The sequence below is a fragment of the Sparus aurata genome, chromosome 19 (assembly GCF_900880675.1).
Source record: "Sparus aurata chromosome 19, fSpaAur1.1, whole genome shotgun sequence".
In the NCBI taxonomy this organism is placed as follows: domain Eukaryota; kingdom Metazoa; phylum Chordata; class Actinopteri; order Spariformes; family Sparidae; genus Sparus; species Sparus aurata.
In genome coordinates, this window is record NC_044205.1 from 28,585,122 (window position 1) to 28,608,808 (window position 23,687).

Genomic DNA, 23,687 nt, shown 5'->3' on the forward strand with positions numbered 1-23,687 from the left:
CTGAAACTCCAAAAACTCCTCTGTTGTGATTATGTATTATGCTGAATTAGATTTTCTTGATATATAAACACAGAGATTCTCTGTGTTTTGCTGTATAGTTTCCTGGTGAGTGTGTTTGTTTGAATTGTTGGTACTCATCTTTCGTTTCTGCTGGTTGAAGTTGTCGATGATGACACCGATGAAGAGATTGAGGGTGAAGAAGGAGCCGAAGATGATGAAGATGACGAAGTACAGGTACATGTACAGATTGATCTCTTTGATCGGCTGCTCCTCCACCTGACAACACACACACACACACACACACACACACACACACACACAGTTTTAAATGTCACATTTATAATTCCACTTCATTTGATTTACGTTCTGAACTTTCAGTTCAAACTTCAGTCTCTAACTCACGGCTCGTGAATCCACCGCTGCGTACATGATCTCCATCCAGCCTTTGAAGGTTGCCTTGGAAACAAAGAAAAACATATAATTTAATAATCACATCTCTTCTTTTTCATGTCAAAGTGATTCTTAGAATGTGGACGTGTTGAACGATCGATGCTGTGAATCACATGATGGTTTTATTCACCTGAAACAATCTGAGAAGTTAAATCTGCTCAGTTCGACCGGCTCACACCTCGTCGACATCTGAGCAGATTTAGTGAATCTACATGATTTTCAAAAAGCTTTATTTAAGTTAAACACAGAGAGATTTCTTAAGCGATGGGGTTCAAATTGAACCCTTCAGTTTGGGGCCAGAATCTGAAACTGTTTTGTGTGAAGGGGCTGAGAGCTCCAGGACTGAGTTTCTGATCCAGTTCATCGAAACAGAAGAATAGATGCGTCCACATACTTTTGGCCGTATGCTGCATGTGCTGTCGTCTGTTTTTCAGACGTTTGTTCCCTGAAGAAACAATCCTCCAGCTTTACCTCCGACACATGAGAGAGAAACCTGCAGCTCTGTTTTGCGTCTCTGTGTGAGTGGAGAGCTTTCTGAGTTTCTCGTCTCCAGGACGACATCCTGCACATTTACTGCACTCGAGCGAATAACCCAACAAAAGCAACCTTCCTGCTCGAGCAGAAAATAAGTGGAGGGAGAGTCAGAGCGCCATGGAAACGCCGCTGCTGTGGGTTTTTTTCTCAATGAAAGTATCAACAAGTCCTTTTATGGACTTCCTTCCTCCGCGGGGAGGAGGCCGAGCAGGTGGAGGCCGGATGCAGATGTGAAGGAACAGAGTACTTTGGTCTGAGTGGGCGCCCGCTGTCCGTCACTCCCACCTGAAATCAGCTCGTCACCACGGGTTACCACCTGTTATTATTATGGACTGTCAGATGTCAGCGAGAGGCGGTGCGCTGTAAAACATGACGAGCTGGAGCCCGAGTTTATTTTAAATGATGTGAAGGCGGCTGCAGCGCTGAACGTCTCCGCAAACCAGCCAGACGACCACGAATCACATCAAAACCTCGTCCAGATGTTAAACTGTAGCTCCCGGGAAAAGTCACCGGGAACATCGTGGATAACTTGGATAACTTTTAAAATGCAGTGTAGCTCTGTGACATCACACAACATGGAAGATTTAAAAGTTTAACAGACAAAGTTCAATCTGCTGCGTGGAGAACTGATGGACTCCAAACTAAAGAGCGAGCAGGAGACGAGGCGTCCGTCATGTGACGCAGTGAAAGTATTCGTTATAACAATATTTTTCCTTTAAATTCTCATTCTGAAGTAAATCCTGATGTCACACTGTGATGCTGCAGAAAATGTAGACTTGTTCCTTATAAACATCACTTTCACTTTACTTTTACTGATCGTAAAAATGAACGTCGAGTTCGGGCACAAAGGACGCGTTCGCCATGGAGAGGTGAAGCCACGCCCCTTCTACTGCACCCCATCCGACCTCATCTCAAAAATAAAAGTTTTTCAGGTCGTCAGTTTTTGATCCCTCTTGAATTGAGCCATTTTGCCAGATACACATGAGATTTCTGTCAATTTAAACAAACGTTTTTTACCTTCTCACACAACAACAACATGGCCGTCACCTCAGAACAGACAGTAAAAGTGAGTCTCATAATAACTGTGGTCACATCAGCAGCTGCAGTTGTGTGAAAGGAGTTTTAACAGATATCGACAAAAAGAAAACCGTCAGGAGGAGAAAGTGGAGACAAAAGACACAAAGACGAACTTCAGAAGAGTGTTTCAGGTAAAACGTCCCCATTTCATGAGTAATTTGCAGCCTTGTACGTTACGTAAGTGTTTAATAAGCGATATAAATATCCAGGAGTTATTAGAGCAGACAAAGTGTCTCCTGAATGCATCAATTAGCTTACATAAGAGCGGTCGGCTACAGTCAGAAACCGGTGTTATGATCACGCCTGCAACTTTGTTGTGCAGGAAAATGTCACCAGGATCAAACTGACTGACGCCCCGCACAGTCGGATGATTCTGATTGGCTGTCGCTCATCAAATCGCTCTCCGAGGGATCCGAACGAATGTGGATCCTCGCTGGCGTTGATGCCACCGTCCACTGGAGTTACACAGATTTATAGTTACAGTTACAGTTCTTGTTAGATTCATTTTTAATTTGATTGATTTGATTTTCGTGCTGAGAAGAAACTTAAATAATAAAAGTGTGATCCTGCCGGGCTCGGCGCCACAGAACCTGAAGCCGAGCTCGCTCCACTCTCTCTGCATCATTTCTGCAGCGTGGAGCTATTTCCAGATGCTAATGGAAGGGTTGCCCCCGCCAACTGTTGCCACGCCGACCAGCCAAACACTGAGGGATGCTGAGCGGCTCGTTTCCAAGGCGACCGGACTCTGACAACTCTCGGTTTCTCATTGGCTGACTGACAACTTCTCCACTTTGTTTTCCCCTTTTTTCTCTCCACTTTATTCTCACACCGTCTCCTCCGTCTCTCTTCTTCACCGTTTCATTTTGTCCTTCCATCCCTCTTTTCTCCCATCGCCGTGCTTCCATCTCACCCATCTCTTCTTTATCTTTAACGTCTCACCGTCCATCTTCTCCTCACTTGAATCCCTCTCGCTCCCTCGTTATTATCATCCTCTCTCTCTCTCTCCCTTCACTGCTCTTTCTTTATTTTTACTTTAATTTCTTTTCTCCACTTATACTTTTTCTTCCTCCCTCCCTCCATCTCTCCATTTCCCTCCCACTTGGCTGGAGTCGCTCTAAAAATAAAAGCCTCTCAGACGCTGATTGATTGGAGGCTCTCAGGACTCCCGTGGTGGGCGACAGAGAGCGAGAAAGAAAGAGAGCGACAGAGAAACAGAGAAAGGAGGGAAAAGAAGGAAAGAAGTGATAAAGATGGAGGGCTGCAGAGGTTTTGCTGATGTTGAGGGACGGATGGAGGAGATGGTCGCGGTCAGGATATTAAACATGCTGAGTTATCGCACCGCCTAATTTTTATGTAGCTGACAGAATATTCAGTGAAATCGTCTAGAGTCGGTCCTGAAACAAGCTAATGCTAACCAGAAGGGGGCGGAGCCAACAGCCGAAGTTTAAAAGACGACCAGCGCAGCTCAAACATTCAGTCTGAGCGTTAAAACGTAATTCTGGGATGTTTGAGTTGATTTCCTACCAAATAAGAACAGGAGTTGACTTTTATTTTGAAGGAGGCTGGCCACAGGAAATGCACAGTGTTTAACTACAGCGTTGTTTTAGATTCAAATATATAAATGTACTCACATACATTAACTGTGTGTGAGTACATTTCTTGTAAAGCACGACTTTAAAATAAAACTGTTGTTTGTATCTGCAGTAACACTTCATGTAGCTTTTATACATGTATATACTTTATAAACACTGAATAATTAATGCTAAAACTGCTCTTAATGATTAGTGATTATGAATTATTGATGTCAACAATCATCCCCACATACATTAAAGGTATTAACATCTCACATTAAAAGCATTTAACTGGTAAAATATGAGTTGACTTTTATTTTGAAGTAAACTAGTCAAAGGAAATGCAACGTGTTCAGTCAAAAATACGTTTGCAGGAAAAATGTTTGAGGTGTGTGTATGAATATAGCAGATATATACACATATAACTACATTTCTTGTAAAGCAAATTTTGTGTTTATCTCCAGTAAGACTTCATTTAGCTTTTATACAATATATATTATATACACATTGAATAATTAATGCTAAAACTGCTCTTAATGATTAGTATTTATGAATTATTGATGTCAACAATCATCCCCACATACATTAAAGGTATCAATATCTCAGCCTTCGTACTGATGCAGATCATTAAGACTTTTATCTGCTGAGTTTTGAGTTATATAAAACACTCAAATCTACGGAAGCCCTGTCAGTCAAACATTCAGATCTGTGCAGCTCGATTATCAGCCGGGTTTCAGCCAACCTGTGACTTTTTGCAGTGTACTTTTTATATTCTTTTATCAGTACATGCTCACAAAAAAGAAAAAAACCTGAACAGAACAAAAGAAAGATAAAAATGTGAGCGAGAGAGAGAGAGAGAGAGAGAAAATTAAACATAACACGACAAATGGAGACAAAGAGAGCGAGGGAGAAGTGGAAAAGTCAAAAGTGAGAGCGTTTCAGAACAGGTGTGGGAGGAAAATTAAGGCTAAGACGACAAATGGACAGAACGAAAGAAAAGAGGAGATCAGGGGAGCGAGGGAGAAAAGTCAATCCTCCTACGGTTTGTGGAGGAGACGCTCAGTTTTAATTTGTTTTCAGGTTGTCTTGCCGGAGAGGATTTCTCACTTTGTTTCTGCGTGTCTTCAGTCGAAGCTCTTTGTAAACGCTTCACGCGGCTGCTTGATGACACATTTATACGACGCTCTTCTTCTTCTGCAGCTTTGTTCTGCAATCCAGCTTCAGCCGCAGGGTCGTTGTGTCTTCAGAGCGGCGATGACGACGCGTGAGCAATCAACTTGAGGTGAGTCCAAAGAGTTCAGAGACAACATGACGGAGGTGCGTTCAAGAGTTCAACAGCGCAGCGTGTTAAGTAATCACACTCGCTTTGTGTTCCCGTCCTGCGGCAAGAAAAGCCCCAACCCACGCCTCCGAAGAAGTGCTGGAGGTGATTTTAAGTGCCTAAAAGCCACTTAAGAAGCAGCTAATGTATCATGAATCACCCTGCAGCACAAAAACCCTCGTCTGTCTTTACTTCCTGACAAACAAAATGGCCGACAGTGCTCTGATGGTTTGTATCTGTGTCTGAGTATCTGATGATTAATAGGGTCGATGTATCAGCTGACAAATGTAACAAAACTTTACATGCACAAGAACATTTAAAACACACTGAAGGGAAAATACGTCTGAATTAACCACTAAATAAACTTCAAACCCAGAAACCCTGACGCCGTCTCTCACCACTTGCAGCAGAGCGAGGTATCCGGCGCCCACGTTGTCGAAGTTGACCTTGACTTTGGTCCAGTAGAAGAGCGAGGTGTCGTTGAGCGCCTCGCACTCCGACTTGTTGTTGATGAAGGCGGCCTCGTAGATATGGCCCGTGCGGTTGACGCAGCGGCCGAACTTGCCGGCGAACAGGTTGACGCCCATGATGCTGAAGATGAGCCAGAAGATGAGACACACCAGCAGCACGTTCATGATGGAGGGAATCGCCCCGATCAGAGCGTTCACGACCACCTGAGGGCGGAAACAGAGATGGTCACACAAACACACAGACATAAAACTCAAGTGTTCAGTTTTCAGACTTGGTATCAACATGTCCTGAGTGATCTGATCACAGGTGTGCAGCTCTCAGTGCAGGTGGGGACGAACCATGCTGAACTACTGACTTCAACATCACCAGACTCCATTAACAAATGTGGTGATTTGAAGAGTTGTTGAGTTAAAACAAACTTTATAACGTAGTGAAACTGTGTCTGTGACAGATTGTAACTCATTGTGTCCTCCTTGTAAATTCAGCATTAAATGTAATCTATGAAGCCGACTATTAACCACATTTCACCAGACTCCATTCACAAATCAGCTAATTTTAGGAGTTGTTGTGTAGTGTAAAGCTTTATAAACATTATGAAACTGTGTGTGTGACAGATTGTAAGTCATTGTGTCCTTGTTGTAAATTCAGCATTAAATGTAATCTATGAATCCAACTATTAACCACAACATCACCAGACTCCCTTCACAAATCAGTGAATTTAAGGAGTTGTTGTGTAGCGTAAAGCTTTATAAACATTATGAAACTGTGTGTGTGACAGATTGTAACTCATTGTGTCCTTGTTGTAAATTCAGCATTAAATCTTTCAGCTGAAGTTGTTTGTCTCCTTGTAAAAAGTGTCAGTTTGTGGCAGCATGTCTGTACCAGCCTGTCTGCTTCTGTGTCTAAAGTGCTAAAGTCTTACCTGCCAACATTGATCAGCTGTTTGAACACACTGTTTACACTGATTTCACCATTTACACTCCATTTATGAAAGAAGAAACATGTTATTGATCTAAACATGTCACATGTTACAAAGACACTAAACAGTAACAATATAGGCTACTTCTTTGTCCCCGTGGAGAAAGTCCCCAGACTCCCTTAACAAATGTGTCAGTTTAGTGAGTTGTTGAGTTGGAGACACTTTATAAACTCTGTGAAACTCTGTCTCTGACTCATTCTGCATTATTCGGACCTTCTTGTAAATTCAGCAGTGTTTCAATGAGGAGTTTTGAATCTAAAACAGTAGAATGAATGAATCACAACACAGATCTGCTATTTTTGGGGTATTTCAGTTTCCTCCTTCCTGTCGGCGCTCACACAGACAGCGAGACTTGACTCAGCTAATTTCACTGCTACACTTAAAATATCAACCTGCTACTCCAGCCCTCCTCTTTCTACCCACAATGCAGTTCTCCCACCCACAATCCCATGCTGACTGAGCATTAGGGCGCTGAGTGCGCAGCATTTGGAAATTGACACGCAAGCTAATCTTATTAGTCAGACAAAGAAGAGAGCAGAGGATCATGGGAGAGTGACGGCTCAGACTTTATTCCCAGCATGCAACACAGGTCCTGAACGTCATGTGACCCAGAGTCAGCGTCCTGCACAGCTCAGACCCAAACAGAACTGTTGATGTTTAAATTTGAATTTTCTGCCGATCATTTCATCAGAAAACACATCGATTGTTTCTATCATCAGTTAACGTAACGAGTAACAATCAACATTTAAGATGATGAGACATGATATTTTGAATTTCACTAAATAACTGAGTCTAATTTTTCTGCAGGGAAAAAAAGTGGAGAACAAAATGATTCACAAGAAAACTGATTTCACGACTGATATCAAGTTAGAAAAACTACAAAACTAAGGAGAAAAAAGAGAAATTGATATTTCTTTCTTTTCTTTCTAAAGTTAAAACCTTAATTCATTTAATTTATATAGTGCTTTTCAAGGACCCAAAGTCGCTTAAAACCTTCTTGTGTTGTAAAAAAACAATGTTTAGAAGTGCAGTTCTCAGACGACACCGCTACATGTCTACACTCAGTTTCATCCTCAGGTTTCTGTTTTCTACTCTCACTCTGTAACAAACGTGTTCAGACGTTATAAAAGCCAAAATCTTCCGTGTCTCTTGTTTGTCTGACTGCAGAAGAAGCTTCCTGCAGGACGCTGACTCTGACACGGTCAGTAATACTGATCGGAGTGTTGATGTTTAAAGACAGACGAGTGAATTCACGTGTTTGTTTTCTGAAAGAGAAATAAAACCTCACAGACGTGATGAGATGAACCAATCACAGAGCAGAAAACACTGAGGGATGAAACACTGTTAGAGATACGAAGGTGATGTGTTTCATTCTGAACACACCTGGGAACAAAACACACGGATTTATATTTATTATTCCTCACGTAACGTAACAACCGTTAGTTAACATCTATATGAAACACATGAAGATATAAATGAATGCTGTTTTTTCTCCTCACATCGTCCATTACCTCCTGACGACAGACACCTTGTTGTTCGATGTCACTTCCTTTCTATTTATTAAATTAAGATTAGATTAAATTTTACATCCTACCTTTGTTTGCTTTCTGTTTTCTTACGACACAACACTACAAACCAAGCGCTCCTATCAGCTGATGCTGTATCCAGGTTCTGGAGCTGCAGTGATTCGTCAGCTAATCCATAAATTGAGCATCAGAATAATATTCATCCAACTTTTGTTTGATTTGATTTCAATTAATCGCTTAATTTTTCATGCAGAAATGGCAGATTTTATATAAATCACGGTGGATAAACTAGGATGATGGATTATTCTGTAACTGATTGATTCCATCATGTGGTTTGATCCCAGGTGTGTCTGCAGATTAATACTGACTCTTACCCTCATGCCTTCAAATCTGGAGAGGGCTCTGAGGGGCCGCAGGGCTCGCAGCGTCCGCAGGGACTTGATGGCTGCAAAGTCTGAATAACCCAACGTGTTGGCCACCAAACTGACCAATGAGACCTGGAGGAGAGAGAGAGGAAGAGGAGGGAGAGGAAGAGGAGGAGAGAGAGGAAGAGGAGGAGAGAGGAAGAGGAGGAGAGAGGAAGAGGAGGGAGAGAGGAAGAGGAGGAGAGAGGAAGAGGAGGAGAGAGAGGAAGAGGAGGAGAGAGGAAGAGGAGGAGAGAGAGGAAGAGGAGGGAGGGAGAGGAAGAGGAGGAGAGAGGAAGAGGAGGAGAGAGGAAGAGGAGGGAGGGAGAGGAAGAGGAGGAGAGAGGAAGAGGAGGAGAGGAAGAGAGAGAGAGGAAGAGAGAGAGAGGAAGAGGAGGAAGAGAGGAAGAGGAGGAGAGAGGAAGAGGAGGAGAGAGGACAGAGAAAAGATGGCGACAGGTGTCCAGAGACAGGAGGAAGAAGAGGAAGAAGAGGAACAGAAGACAGAAGAAGGACAGTTAGATTCTAGTCTAATGAAAGACGGAGCAGGAGAACGCTGATCCACAAAACCGACCAATCAGAGCTGTGGACGTGAGCGGGACGAAGGTGTGTTAGTGTGTCGGTCAGCTGGCTGAAGAGTCCTGCAGGAGAGGAAGGAGAGATGAAGCGTTAGTGACATCAGATCTGTGGCTCTGCTGCTCCTCAGACCAACAAACAGGAAACCTGACAAAGAAACAGTCGTGTTGGTTATTAGACGGATGATCAACTGTAATTAATAATCTGAGATAAAAGCCGTCTCTGCAGATCTAAACCAGCAGCTGAGTTAAAGGTGGAGCAGTGGTTCTGAGGTCGGTCAGCTGTCCGGAGCTCCGGGTCTGGTGGTTCTTACCCTGATACCAGCGAAGCGGGACGCGGCCCGGAGAGGACGGAGCGCCCGGAACGTCCTCAGCACCCGCATGGTGGTGATCTGGTCCAGAGGGATGAACTGAGCCAGCAGACCCAACACTGAGATCTACAGGAGGCGGGCCGAACAGTTACTGTGAACACCTGAAGCCTCCGGAACAGCAGCAGTGACATCACACGCCTCACACAGGAGGGAATCTAAATACTGTAAATTCTCACATCCGAACAGATCACTGATTTCATTTAACAAAATGTGGTTTTATTAATATAATAAAATCTACTCTGCCATCGTTAGTTCAGTGTGAAGCGACTGTCAATGAACCGCGACACTTCCTGTATGTATTTCATAATAAAAGCCTGATTAGGGGCGTTAAAAATCGATTTAAATAAGCTTTTTGTTGTTGATCATCAGGATCAAAAGCAGGATCTGTGATTTAAAGATGACATGGCTAGCTTAGCGTTAGCCTGCAGCTAGCTTAGCGTTAGCCTTTAGCGTCTCCTCTCCTGTGTGATGAAGACGATCAGCTGACTGGAAACAGAGGAAACTGTGACAGCGTCGGACATGTTGGTTTATTTTCCTTTTCAGAGATCCTCTGTTGATTTGTTTGTGACGAGGGTTCACTCTGGGTAGATTTGAGAAGCTGAATTTCGCCACAAATCTTCTGTAGTTAACTGCTGAATCACTGAAGGCTGCTGGTTTTTTGTTGAACTCATTATTTTAACTTGTCTCACCCTGACCTGCAGAAAGCCACCAGGATAAAGTCAAGCTGTTGTCGTAAAATACCGTATCTAAATGTCAAATTGAATCGAATGGTGGATTTAAAGTATCGTGACGCCTCTAAATTTAATGTAAACAACACAGGGAGTGTTTAGTTTTACTGACAGCAGATAAACACTGAACAAAAACACAGCTGAGCAGATTATTGGAATTAAAAACAGAATAAAGAGTATCTGAGAATGACAACTGTGCTCGTATTACTCACAATGTGGAAATGAACATTTCGCCAAAACTTAAGTAAACAGCAAATTAAAAGAAGAACAGATCAGAAAACAGAGAGAGTTCTTAATAAATATGATAAAGACAACCTTAGATTAGAAATAAAAGCCTGTCTCCTGTTTAAAATGAAGGCACGCTTCTCTTCATTTGGATAATAAGGATTCTTCTGCTATCTCAGATCCCTATTTTTAATGAATATTAAGATTCCTGAATCCCATAAACAGCAAAAATACATAAAAAACATAAGGATGCTGGGAATCGTTATCCTCTAACACCAAGACAATCATGTTTATAAGATGTTGTAAAAGACATGAGTTTGAATGTTTGGTAATTAGTTTTCTGTCCTCTAGTGGTTAAAAACAACAAAATAAATCTAAACGCAGCTTTAATCGGCGGATGTGATCTTTGTTGGACCACTTTGTGACTCTATTAATATCTCGCCTGCTGTTTCCTGTCTCAGATCTGCGTGTTGAGACCTCGTGACTCAACACGTCTCCGTCTTCTCTCTCTGCAGGCCAACAGAGACGCCACCACACGCAGAGTCACTCACGAAGACGACGAGGCGGAAAACACCCGGAAAACGAGAAGGAGAGTGTGTGTGTGTGTGTGTGTGTGTGTGTGTGTGTGTGTGTGTGTGTGTGTGTGTGTGTGTGTGTGTGTGTGTGTGCGTGCAGAGGTTAAAAAGCCGTCGCCGCTCGTTCGTCCGGAGGCTGTTGGGACTTTCCTCTTTGTCTCCTCGCGTCTCTCGCTCCTTTTTATTCACGGCCTCCATTATCGCAGCGGAGCACAAACACACAACCTGCGAGTCAGCACACACGTCAGCATACATCTCACACACTGTGTCCATGTGTCATGTGTAATATTTACATATATGGAGCCTCTGACATGAGGATGACATGGAGATCGAGTCCACGAGATATATGTTGGGCTTTAAAGGACGGATGGGACGACGCTCGCTCAAATCCAACGTTACAGAGGAGCTGCAACCAAACATTACCATATTCATCCTGACTTTGTGGATCAAAACGTAATAAATATGTGGATGACAACATTCTGACCTTTATTGGAAACATTCCAGAGCGTTCAGTGTCGGATCTTTTGGTTTGTGTACAATAAAGTGTTGTACACTCTGAGAACTACAGTCGTACTTAAAGTTTACTATAACGTTTTGTCTGCTTTATGTTTAACAGGTTATACAAAGAAAAAACCCACAGACGGATGGACTTTTATGATTTTTTTGCTAAGTTCAGTTTTGACTGATGGACGTGAGCGAGAGAAACTGTAACGACATCATATATATTTCATTAAAGCTGCTTATATTTGAGAGTATAGGAGAGAGAATGATGGAGGAGGAGATCTGGAGCGAGCGAGTTTGAAACGTCGTGAAAATCTTTGTCACGTTTTATCTCTACGCAGCCGGACTACGTACACGAGAAGTGAAGAGAAGGGAAACAAAGAAGAAGAAAACAAGACAGTCGAACTGAAGAAAACAGATTCATCAGAGAAAAATCACAGTGGAGGCAAGTTTATCTTCTCAAATCTTAAACGTTAAGGTGAGACACGACAGGTGAGTAAAATGAACGAACAGACGTCACCATGAAGAAAATCTTGTTTCATGTTTTTACACAGGAGACGTCAACAGCCATAAAGAGTCTCCATGTTTTTTGGAATAATATGTTTCATACATCAGGCTGAGAGTGATCGATGGAGAAAGAAACCTTCAGAATAGAGATTGTAACATTTCACACATTTAAAGACCAAAACTGATCAAATTCATCATGAAACGTCCCCAGTTGATAACTTGATGTCTACAGATGAGAATAAATAAATATTCATGGATCTGCATGAAAGTCCAGAACAGAAACTAAACATGTGAATGTGAGTTTTGATGAGAGCAACAGAAACATGTTTTCACCTGAAGTGTCTCCACTTAACGCCTGAAGAAGAAATGATGTCAGAATCATCATCATCTCTTCACTGAGCTGCATTATTGTTATTGTATGTTAACATTCTTATCTTCATCATCATTATGTCCCATAATAACCATCATCTTCATCACAGGGTGGAAAACAAACATGATCCGTTAATGACATCAACATTATTATTAATCATTCAGACTTTCTGGTGAATCCTTTAATGGACAATAATCATCTTCATCATCATTAACTCCATTTATCTATAACTGATCAACAGACGGTTCAATCGATCGATGTTTTACTTACGTCGACGATGAGGAAGTCGAGCCAGCACCAGTAGTTGGTGAAGTACTTCTTGAAGCCGTACGCGAGCCACTTGAGCAACATCTCCAGGATGAAGATGTAGGTGAAGATCTTGTCGGCGTACTCCAGCACCACCTTGACCACCCGCCGCTGCTCGATGTAGATGTCCTCGAAGGCCTGAAGGAGGCAGCAGAGAGGACGTCACTGAGCTGCTCACCTGGTTCACCTGACACACAGTGAAGTGTGTGTGTGTGTGTGTGTGTGTGTGTGTGTGTCTGACCAGCGCTCCCGAGCTGAGCAGGATCATGAAGATGATGAAGGACTCGAACCAGCTGTGCTCTACGATCTGGTAACACGTCTTCCTGGTTCTCCACCAGATCTGACCGAGACCGGCCGTCGTGTCGATGTCACAGCACTGAAACCTGCTGACACACACTGTGGGCGAGAGACACCCACACAGACAGACAGACAGACAGACAGACAGAGAGAGAGAGAGAGTTGGTAGTTGAAAACCCCTTTGACTCTGACGTCCACACGTTCACAGCTCGGTGCGACTGATGGAGAGTTCTTGGTTCCAACGAACGATTTATAGGCAGGAAACAGATTTTAACTGAACTATGATGGAGGACGAGTCTCGGTCCAGAACAGACCTCGTTAACTTCTGGTGTGTGACAGGAGGTTTTTTGACATTTCTCTTAATTTCTTAGCTGGATTTCTATTGTGAAGCTAAAAACAGATTTCAACTCTCCTCCATCAGCTTCCGGGTCGGGGAAGTCCCGACGCGACGATTACCGAGTGCGGTTAGAAATGCTCAATTCCGTTCTTTTCCCTGTCCGCTCTCGATAATAACTGTTATAAACTGGCAGGTAAGACACATATGAACTTTGATTGCTTTTCCATGGAGTCATAATCATACATTTTCATCCATGAGCAGCGGAACTCTACTGCACTCGGTAATCGACTCGTCGGGACTTCCCGTCAACAGGAAGCTGCTGCAGAAGAGTGGTAAATTTAGTCAGCTTTTCAGTAGAAATCCAGCTAAGCTAGCGGAGGTTAGATGCCCCGGACTATGTGCTGAGACCCTATTTGTACTGTTGCTGAAGTTTGGTGCTGTTCTGAGCATTATTTGTGGCTTTTTGGTGGCGGTTTATATTTGGATCCATTTACTGCAGTGTATTGTTGTCGTGCGGTCGTTTCTGAGGTTGATAAAACTCCGTAAATTAGCGGTCTGCTAACTTGATCTCTCGAGAGGGAGTCTAACACAGTTTCACGGTGATTTAGACCATGGATTAAATTTACACCGGAATATCCCTTTAATCCCGATTTTAAAAAATCCCTAAATGTAGTCGCTGGTATCTACGAGTAAGTACAACGATTAAAATATGTTTTATTTGATATTTGATTGGATTAAAGGGGCTGTTGGGCCTCGGTGGAAGTATGCGCTTATGTTGTTCTACAGACGTGTAAATGAAATATTAAATGGATGTATAATAAGGAAATGTACATGATCTGAAGCCAAGCTGAGGCTGAATAAGACGAGTGATATTACAAAAGCAGCTACATGAATCAAACATCTGACGAGTGAATCTGAACATTAACGTGTGACTGACTGTCACAGTGTGGAGACAAGAGGAGGAGTGAGGTGGCTTCATTTGTGGTTAAACAACTCCCGCTTGTTGTGAGAGTCTCGACCAGTGCCTTGCTCGAGGGCACGCTGGTATCACAACTACAAACAGGACACACACACACACACACACACACACACACACAGGGCCATGTCATGTCTGCTTTGTTGTCGTACGCAGATGACCTGAAGCAAAAAGTGCTCCATTTATCTCTTGTGTTAATGTGTGTGTGTGTGTGTGTGTGTGTGTGTGTGTGTGTGTGTGCTCATATGTGTGTGTGTGTTGTGTTCATATGTGTGTGTGTGTTGTGTTCATATGTGTGTGTGTTTAGAAGTGTGTTGTCTTGCATAACTGCCGACTCTGACAGATGTTAAGCTTCTTCTTCCCACAACAACCCTCCATTAGTGTGTGTGTGTGTGTGTGTGTGTGTGTGTGTGTGTGTGTGTGTGTGTGTGTGTGTGTGTGTGTGTGTGTGTGTAATGGAGTGATGATGATAGCAGATTGCAGTCTTCACATCATATTCACATTTACGGTGAACTAAACTGTATTTAACGTTCAGGATGTTTGTTTCCTCATTCAGAAGTCCCTTTAGAATTCATCAGATTTAAGGACCAACATCAGTTATTGACTCTTTTATCACTGTAATATTTTCACTGTCTTGCAGCTGAACATATTTCTTATTTTAGCTATAATTTAAATCTCCATTAATGTTTCTTTTGTTGGAGAATGTCGCACCAATCCTTAAAGGAACAGTTCATCCTTTAACACTGCACATTTGTTAACATGTTAGCAAACAGTGCTGGGCGCTAGCAGCTAAAAGAGGCTAACAGGCTCCCGAGCTGCAGAGATGAAGATCATCTAAATCTCTGTTGTTTCACTAAGAGCATCTCTCATATTAAACCATGTTTGTTTTGTATATTATAATGTTTAGTGCAGCTGCAACAACAAAAGCGAGGTGAACGATGCTAACAGGTTCAAGTTTTGGGAAAACTGCTATTTTGTGTATTCAAGTTTTTAAAGGCCATTTAAACTTTTATTTTAATCAAAATAACTTTAACATGAGAAAAAATTGAATTAAGCATTCAGACGGTCACCAGGACTGTTTTTCATGTCTCCAGCAGAACATGTCGATGCACCCTGAGAGCAGCCGGATGAACAGATGGGATCGCTCCGTTATTTGTTGCAGAGCATCATCGGCTGAGTGAGTGCTGATAACGAGAGGATCAGATTCCCGTCGGTCCGCGTTATCGGCCCGTCGGCTGCCTGTGGCTCTAAAAGCTTGTCGCTAACGTTTCCAAATTAAATCAGCGTGTCTGCGAGGACGACCGGACGACGAACCGCAACCTGACGTTCGCTCACAATCAGGACCGGGAACTTCAGCAGAGTGATCGCTGGAGTGAGCGATGCTGACGTTCCCTCCAGCAAGGCATGATGTCGCTCTGCAGGAGGAGGAGGAGGAGGAGGATGAGGAGGAGGAGGAGGAGGAGGAGAGGACGAGGAGGACGAGGAGGAGGAGGAGGAGCAGGTCTGATTTGTTGTTCTGGATTCGTACGGGTGCTTGAAATCCTTGAAAGTGCTTGAATTTCAATGTTGTGTTTTCAAGGTCTGAAAAGTGCTTGGATTTTAGTTTAAGTGCTTGAAAGTGCTTGACATTATAACTGTGTCTTTCACAAAATTGGGATCAGACTGGATAATTAATTTCTGAAGTTTTTGCTATTATAAAATATATTTTAGATGTTTACAGCATAATACAATGTACATAACTGTGATAAAAAGTGAAGAAAAAAATCATAAGTATATAAATTCCTTTAGATAGGTATTTCACCCCAGCAATAAGGTGCTGGAAAATCTTAAAAATGACCCTTAAAAGTGCTTGAATTTGACCTTGAAAAATGTGTACAAACCCTGATTCAAACTCAGAATATATTTCATACTAATGAGGTAATAATACAAACTCTGAATAAACGAGCTGCTCTCAGAGGAAAATCAGGTCCCAGAACACTGTTTGAAGCGAGAGAGGTGGCAGGGTCCGCCACATACAAACACAGTGAAACAGAATAAGTTGCGTTTGTCCTTTAAGGTCATTAAAACAAAAAGAGTTTGATTATTTAGTTTGTTAGACAGAAAAAATAATAAAACAAACAGAGAATTAAGATGATTAAAAGTTCCTCTATAAAACTACAGAATGCTCCTTTAATGTAGCCGTTGGTCCAGTCAGTGGCAGAGTCTGGTTGTGAATGTGGAGTGGATCAGAACCACTCTGGAGGAGTAAACACGTGGAGTCTCATCTGGTTCTGATCCGATGGGATTAAAAAGGTGATTTCTCTTCACTCCTGTTGATGAGCCTGACTGCAGCAGTGATCCGGAGCTGACCTCCACTGTCGGGTGGTTCTGTTCTGTTCTGTTGACTGCTGACTGGAGCTGGAGGGGAAATGGACTTTACTTCATGAACGTAACGTTACAGAGAGGAGACAGAGAACCAGAACCAGAACCAGAGTCTCTGCTGAGTGCTGACTTCACTCAGAGCTTCACCTCAACTCTCTAATGTTCTGCAGTGTTCTTCTGGTTCTGTTGGGTCTGGTTCTCAGACTTCCTTCCTCTCTGACTCTCCTGAAGTTACAGACAGACGAGCAGATGAAACTCAGCGTCACCTCGAGGACTCTGGAGGATTTCTCTGCTGGAACATGTGCAGGTTCTGAACATGTTATCTACGTCCAGAACATTTGTGGCGTGAAACTGAAACTCTGTATGATCAACGTTCAGACTGTAAACATGGCAGACATCAGGTTTAATGAACACACGGGTTCTGACGGGTGATTCTGTGCTGAGTCTGCGTGGGTTTCCTGGAACAGACGGACTGAAGCTGCTCTTCACTCGCTGATTGCCGCGTCCGCCTGCTTCTGTAATTACAGCTCTGATTACCTCGGCTTTCTGTTTCCATGGATACTAATAGGCTTTTCCCCGATACGCCGGTTGAGTAATCCAATGAAAACAAGCGAGTGGTAATCCGACACTCAATCAGCCCACTTGGCAGAGTTATTATCACTGTGTGTGTGTGTGTGTGTCAGGAAACCCCTCTGCTGGTACTGAGGGCGGCTGTAATAAACACTTTTGCTGCAGTAAACTCTCATCGAGCGGCTCGTTACATCACCTGTTGGCCGAGCCGACGCTCTCTGCCGCGAGCGTCATTGATCCGGTATTGAACAGAACAGAACAGAACTCAAAGATCCTGCTGAATGATCCGCCAGGTGATTGCATTTGACCTTCGTCGCCTCGGCATAAATGTGCTCATCCCAACAAACACACAACGTAAACACAAACATACATACAGACACACACATCTCCGTCTGAGGGAATTTAAATACAAACACAGTTTGAATGTTAAAATCTTCTGCCTCCTGACGAATCTATTGCAAGAATAAATGTTCGCTCAGCACGTTTCTGCAAAATCACAGCTCAGTTCAACCTGAACGATTCTTCTTCTCTGGCGTCTACGCTCTGGTTAGGTTTAGGCAAACACTTGGTCAGGGTCAGAAAACATCGTGGTTTGGATTAAAAACAGCTGGAAACAACCGCAGGTGACTTTACAAATATCCAGTGTTGTGACTTGAAGTGTAGTCTGTAATAAAACCTCCGTCCTGATGTGACAAGCAGCTAACAGGCTAATCATTTAAACATGATATGCTGTGTTTTGTACAGACGTATCTGTGGTCACAAACCTGCTGACACCATGTTCTCTGTCTGAACCGTCACTGTGACCTCAATGTAAAGATATTCTTAGATTTATACTTGAACGTATGAGAATTTCCAACAAAGACAACCGAAGTCAGATTCCAGTTTATAACCTCCACAGCTGTGATCTGTCAATCTTACATTCAATCAAACTGCAGACAGAAACAGCAAAAAGAGAAAATCTAACTTCTTAGACGGATCGAGTCGATGGGAGAGGATTGCAAGTTCATTTGATAAATTGGGTTCCTGGACTTTAAACAAGTTATGACAAGAACGTCACAGGTCAAAGTTAAATTACATTTATCGTCTACTATGAAAAAGACCAAAAAAATATATAAGAATATAAAAAAAATGTATAAACTCAGAGATGATTTCTGTCTCGTGTGTTAACACAACCTGACAGGTTCCAGCTGATTATATCAGGTCAGACTCTCCGTCTGTTTTCTCTCAGTGAATGACGGCGCAGGTGACAGAGTTGCTCGAGGGCACTTCAGCAACAAACTATCTGCTGTGGGAGACACACCTGAGACCTTTCAGTTACAGGACGTCAGAGCAGGAGACGCCATCGCCACCGCCGCCGCCGCCGCCGCCGCTGCTCCTGCAGGCGCCGCCGCCCACCGAGGCAGAAACACACACACACACATTCATTCCCTCTCATCTCGTGTCGTGCAGCTTCACAACATTAACCAATGAGTTGGCATTTAGACGACCAATGGGGCAGCTAATCTAACGCCCGCTGTCAGCGCAGATGTGTGTGTGTGTGTGTGTGTGTGTGTGTGTGTGTGTGTGTGTGTGTGACTCTTCAGTGGACTTCTATATTTCCATGTGAGCTGATGAACTTTTATTTTCCTGCGTGCACACTGACTAATGATACACTGAATCTGTACCTGCAGGCTACATGTGTGTATTTGTGGGTAATCGTGTGTGTGTGTGTGTGTGTGTGTGTGTGTGTGTGTGTGTCTGACTGGAGATAACAGTGGAATAATGAGTAATCGTGCCGCAGTGCCGGCGTGTTTCTGTCTGGACAACAGGAAGTGGAGCTGGTCAAACTGCAGCCTGCGGACGTTTTCTGTCTCTGATGCTGCGTTCTTTGTTTCTTTGTCGTTCAGCTGATACAGAATAACGTGCCGACACACGATCTGTCCTCTACAGATTTACACATGACCAACGAGACAGAGCTGACCTCGTTAATAACAACTGGAACAGTAACTGATCTCTGCACAGATCTCCTTCCTGTCAGTCGACGGCTGCGTCTAACTTCTTCCTGCGTGACTTTGCATAACAGCAGCGCGCCGCTAACAGCGCTAAAGCCTCGAGCTAGCTGCACCTGATAAACACGCACGAACTCAAGAAACATCTGCCAATTACACAACAGCATCACCGTGACACGGAGAGGAACGTAAACTTCCTCTGTCCTCATTTGTAGCTCTCTTCGTCCTGGAGGGAAATCCACCGTCGCTGGTTTAAAAGTTTGTTTTGCACGATCTGAACTTGAACGGGAGACTCTCTGCACTGATGAAAGTTCCTATCAGTCAGTAAGTCTATATTAATACTTTCATGCTACTTGTGCATTGAAGAGACGTGTTTCAATACACACCTGTATTAAGATACTTCAGTTTCTTTATTGATTTATTGGATTGAAATCATTCTGAAGTGAAGATAAACTCGACACATTACTGCTGTTATTCTGGATTTTGCATTTCCACCACAGCTGCTCAACCTGCCTGACGTTGTGTCTGAAACCAACGATGTTCTTGTCTCGATCCTGCAGAACTATCAAACAATCACCGCTCGCAAAGCAGCTCCCCTAATTCAGCTGTAAACTTCTTCACAATAAAAGCCCCCTGTTATTGAGTCATTTAGAAGCTTTTATTCTGAAGCAGCGTCACAGGAAGCGTGATGTCAGCAGCAGGAACTGAACACGACTCCTGAACCAGCTGACGGTGAACACGTGAAACACGGCAGATGTTTAAAGAACAAACAGGACGAGAGAAACTGAAGAGATGCAGAAGTCCTGACAGCTGAACACTCTGGCTTTAGAAACCTCTTTCTCTCATGTTTCCTGCAGAGACGTGAGTTCAGTATCAGATTTCTAAGGTCCAAAAGCAAATCAGCGTCGGCTCGGTTTGACTCGGCGCGGCCAAATGTGCTGGTGGAAAAAACGTCCGGCTTGAAGGCAGCTCTAACTCTGTAGTGAAGTGTTGTCAGAAGTCACACTCGAGATAAAGTAAAGATATTGTGTTTAATTAATACTTTGGTAAAAGTGAAAGTCTCCCAGATGAAAAGCACTCAGGTAAAGCTGGACTGCACCAACGAGGATTAACTCTTAAACCTGTTCTGTACTCTGTGAACCATTTTCCTCTCCAGTGATGAATTCATCTCCATGTGAATCTTCTGTTGCCGCCACATGTGATGCGAACATCTGCCGTGCCGAGCCTGCTGTTTCCATCTAACTTTCATTTTACTGCAAATTTCTGAAAATGCTCCTTTATCTGCGGTCCTCGTCTGGTCTGCTGCATCAGGTAAAGCTGTAAATCTAACAAACCTCTGACCTTCATTCATCTGAAGAGTTTCTCTACACGCAGCGCTACGACTCGTTAGCGCCGCTCGCTGAGATTTTTCCCGGTTCGACCGACCTTTTTCCCTCGTGATGAATAATTAGTGGTGGGGGAGCGTCGGCGCTCAGGCCGCGACACACACTCCGTCTTACTGACAGTCAGCGGGAGGCACGCTGCTGTTTGTGCTCTGTAATCACAGCATGGAGGAGCACACGCACACACACACACACACACACACGATCCGTCACAGCCCAAACATCGGCTTCGTGTGGAAAATTAACTGCAAACGCGGAAAAAACACAAACTAAAGCAAAATGAGCACACGTGTAAATATCATCAATCGTATCATTTCTGCAGTAAAATGGAACATGTTAACACTAAAAAGAGCCAGAAACAAAGTGCTGTGTGTTGGTAATTAATCAGTAACAACTTATGAATGATTATTATTAGATGTTATACAGCAGCAGCAGCAGCAGCAGCAGCAGTGGTCCACCGGGCCTGCAGAGACGTTTACACCAGAACTGAAACCAGGAGACTCGTCCAGAACTCTCTGAACGGCTGCAGGACATACAGAGGAAGTCCAGACGGTTCAACGGGAGTCTGAGCTCTCCTCCCGTCGCTAAACAGCTCCGGATCAGAATCTGATGAGACTCCAGGTGTTTATTCCTCCAGGAGTTCTGGTTCTGATCCAGAATCTCTCCTCAGCTCCACTCAGCGAACATCTTCTGTCTTGTTTTATCAGAGAGCAGCAGACTGATTGTTTGATTTACGTCTCCTACATGACGTAACTCCAGTTGTTTCTGTAATCGCTTTAACCCAAAATACAATGTTTTCCAAAACCTCACCAGACCGCGACTGTGGGGCGGCGGTCCGGTCCGGTCCAGTCCGGTCCGGTCCGGTCCGGTCCGTCTGTCTCTGCGGCGCTGCTGTGGTCATTTTGTGATACGCGTCGCGTTGGAAGTCACGGGCCATCAACTATTCAGTCGTTTAGGTACGAGGACGTGTTGTCCAGATGGCTACTACACAAACACACACTCCTACACACACACACACACACACACACACACACACACACACACACACACACACAGCTGGTGTCTGCCTGCTGTTGTTAGTCAGTTTTCTGGCCTAGTTCTGCAGCAGCTGGCCGAGTTGCACCAGCCACTGCACGCACACACACACACACACACAGTAACACAGCGCTGTGTCAGCACACTGGTGGTTCTGGTCCAGTTTGAGGGGACCGTGAGCTGAGTCAGGAGGGAAGCCAGGCGGCGGCGGCCGGCAGGAGGTCCGGTTCTGTTTCTGTCCCCTAAATCTGTTCACAGCCGGCGGGTCAGAAGTTCAGAGGTTTCCTTTCCGTCTCATTTCCTGTCGTCTCTCCTCAAGTCGTCTCTCCTGATGTTCTTTGTTCTTTCTTGTTGTATCTTTACTCGTCTGTCTGCTCAGTTTCTTCTCACTCAAAGATCTTTTCTTCTTTTCTTGTTTTTATAAAATGTGTGCTGACAGGAAGCAGCGATGCCAACGAGGTCAACAGTCCCGTGTGTTCTGCATCGTCTTCACCTTCTGTTTGTCTCCACTTTATATTTTACACATTTGTTTTTCCTCTCGTCTTCCTCACATCTCCTCATCTCAATCCTTCCTCTATTCTCTGCATTCGCCTCATTTCTTCCACTTCTCTTAAAACTACTTTGCTCTCTTCTCTCCTCCATCTTCTTCCTCTCTCTTCTTTCATGTCTTTTCCTGAGTTTCTTCTTCCACTTCCTTTTGTTTCCTCCTTTGTCATCTCCTTTGCGTCGCTCCTCTTCACCGGCTCGTCATGCATCTCGCCAACTACCACAGACGTGTGGATGTCAGAGCCGTGGAGCCGAAGACGCCTCTCGTTCATGTTTCATCCGTCTCCTGTCGCTGATCTGAGTCCAGCTGGTGACAAACGTCCGCCTGCTGTGAAGGACTCTGCTGAATCAGGAAGAACCAGGCGGCGTGTTGGGACAGTTGCAATGGACGCATCAATCTTCTAAATGAATCAAAGCTAATACAACATCTGCCGTTTGGCAGCCGCCTCCATCCAAAGCACCTCTTACAGGAACCACGGCTGCAGCAGTGAACCTGGAACTCGTCACCGCTGACACCACCAGTTATCACCTCGTTCATATCGATGCAGCGAGCGCATGTGTGTCTTTAATTGTGGTAATTGATTATAAATATAATCAACAATCTTCCAGTTCTGTTTATTGTGTCTTCATGTTTTATTTGTTCTCGTTAGTTGAATCGTTTCTCTTGTTGAAAACTTCCTGCTGATTGTTCTGAGCCGTGGAGAAGCACTAAGTGCTTTAAATAAGAAGTTCATTTTGAAGTTATCTCTATAAACAGTAGGGGTGGAAAGATTCACCGATACAGATATCAGGTATCCGGTTTTAACGTTAAAGACCTCTGTATCAATTTAAATTCACCATTAACCGGTCGATAGCACGATTCTAAAGTTACGTATCTGTTGATGGAAGCTTTGCTGCTAATTCTGCAGATCGTCTCTCAACTCTCGTAAAAGGTTAAAGGTCAACGTGAGAAGAAGGAGGACATTTGGACAGAAGTCGGGCCACATGTGAGCTCTGGAGAACAGCAGCAGCACGACAAATCTGAAAACTCACCGGGTGAAACAGCATGGAGAAAACTACGCGGGCGACGAGGAGTCTGTGGATGCTAACGTTAGCAACGTTACAGCTAGCACAAGCAAGAACACGCAAGGCAACAACATGGCTGTTAAAGATTTCTTCCTGCCACAACTCGGCGAGGTCCGAAGTCATCACGCCATCTACAGCCCGTTTTATTGTGAAGGACTTACGAGCCCACAGTGTGGCTGAGAGTGATGGCTTTGGTAAGGTTTAATTTATAATGGAAAATGAATGTCTACATTAAACAAATGTTAAGAACTGTATCAGATTGCACCAAATCGTTCCGTATCTAAAATGTAGCGTCCCTGAGTCGTATCGTCGCCCAGGTATCCAGGTGTGTATGGAATGGTCTCATTAAGGAGAGTGTTCTGGTTTCCTTCTGCAGTCTGTGTTGTGTTGACCGATGACGTCATAGCGAGCTGTGTTTGCAGGTAAGCAGTCTTTGTGGAGAGCGCGGAGCTGAAACGCACGAGCTGCCGTCTGATGATGATTTAGCTTTTCATCAGCATTTTTTTTAATTAATCTGCAGTCGTAGACGTCGTCCATCAACTTAATTCTCGCGTACCGAGCTCCTAATTGGGCTGCGAACAGTGACTGAAGAGGAGGTGTTGGCCCAGATATCTGTAGTCCGGATATCCGCTGGCCCGA

The 23,687-nt window shown here is 43.9% G+C and overlaps 1 protein-coding gene across 3 annotated transcripts in view; it reads right to left on the reverse strand.

The window, feature by feature from the left end:
• The window catches only part of LOC115569870 (sodium channel protein type 4 subunit alpha-like), a 134,656-nt gene that overhangs the window by 10,221 nt on the left and 100,748 nt on the right, over window positions 1-23,687 (reverse strand). For all 3 annotated transcript variants that reach the window (XM_030398067.1, XM_030398066.1, XM_030398065.1), the window contains exons 23-28: window positions 12,733-12,887; window positions 12,456-12,629; window positions 8,304-8,426; window positions 5,352-5,627; window positions 403-456; window positions 139-276 (exon numbers count right to left, since the gene is read on the reverse strand). In XM_030398067.1, coding sequence (XP_030253927.1) covers window positions 139-276; window positions 403-456; window positions 5,352-5,627; window positions 8,304-8,426; window positions 12,456-12,629; window positions 12,733-12,887 — 920 coding nt within the window. The remainder of the gene's footprint in view (window positions 1-138; window positions 277-402; window positions 457-5,351; window positions 5,628-8,303; window positions 8,427-12,455; window positions 12,630-12,732; window positions 12,888-23,687) is intronic.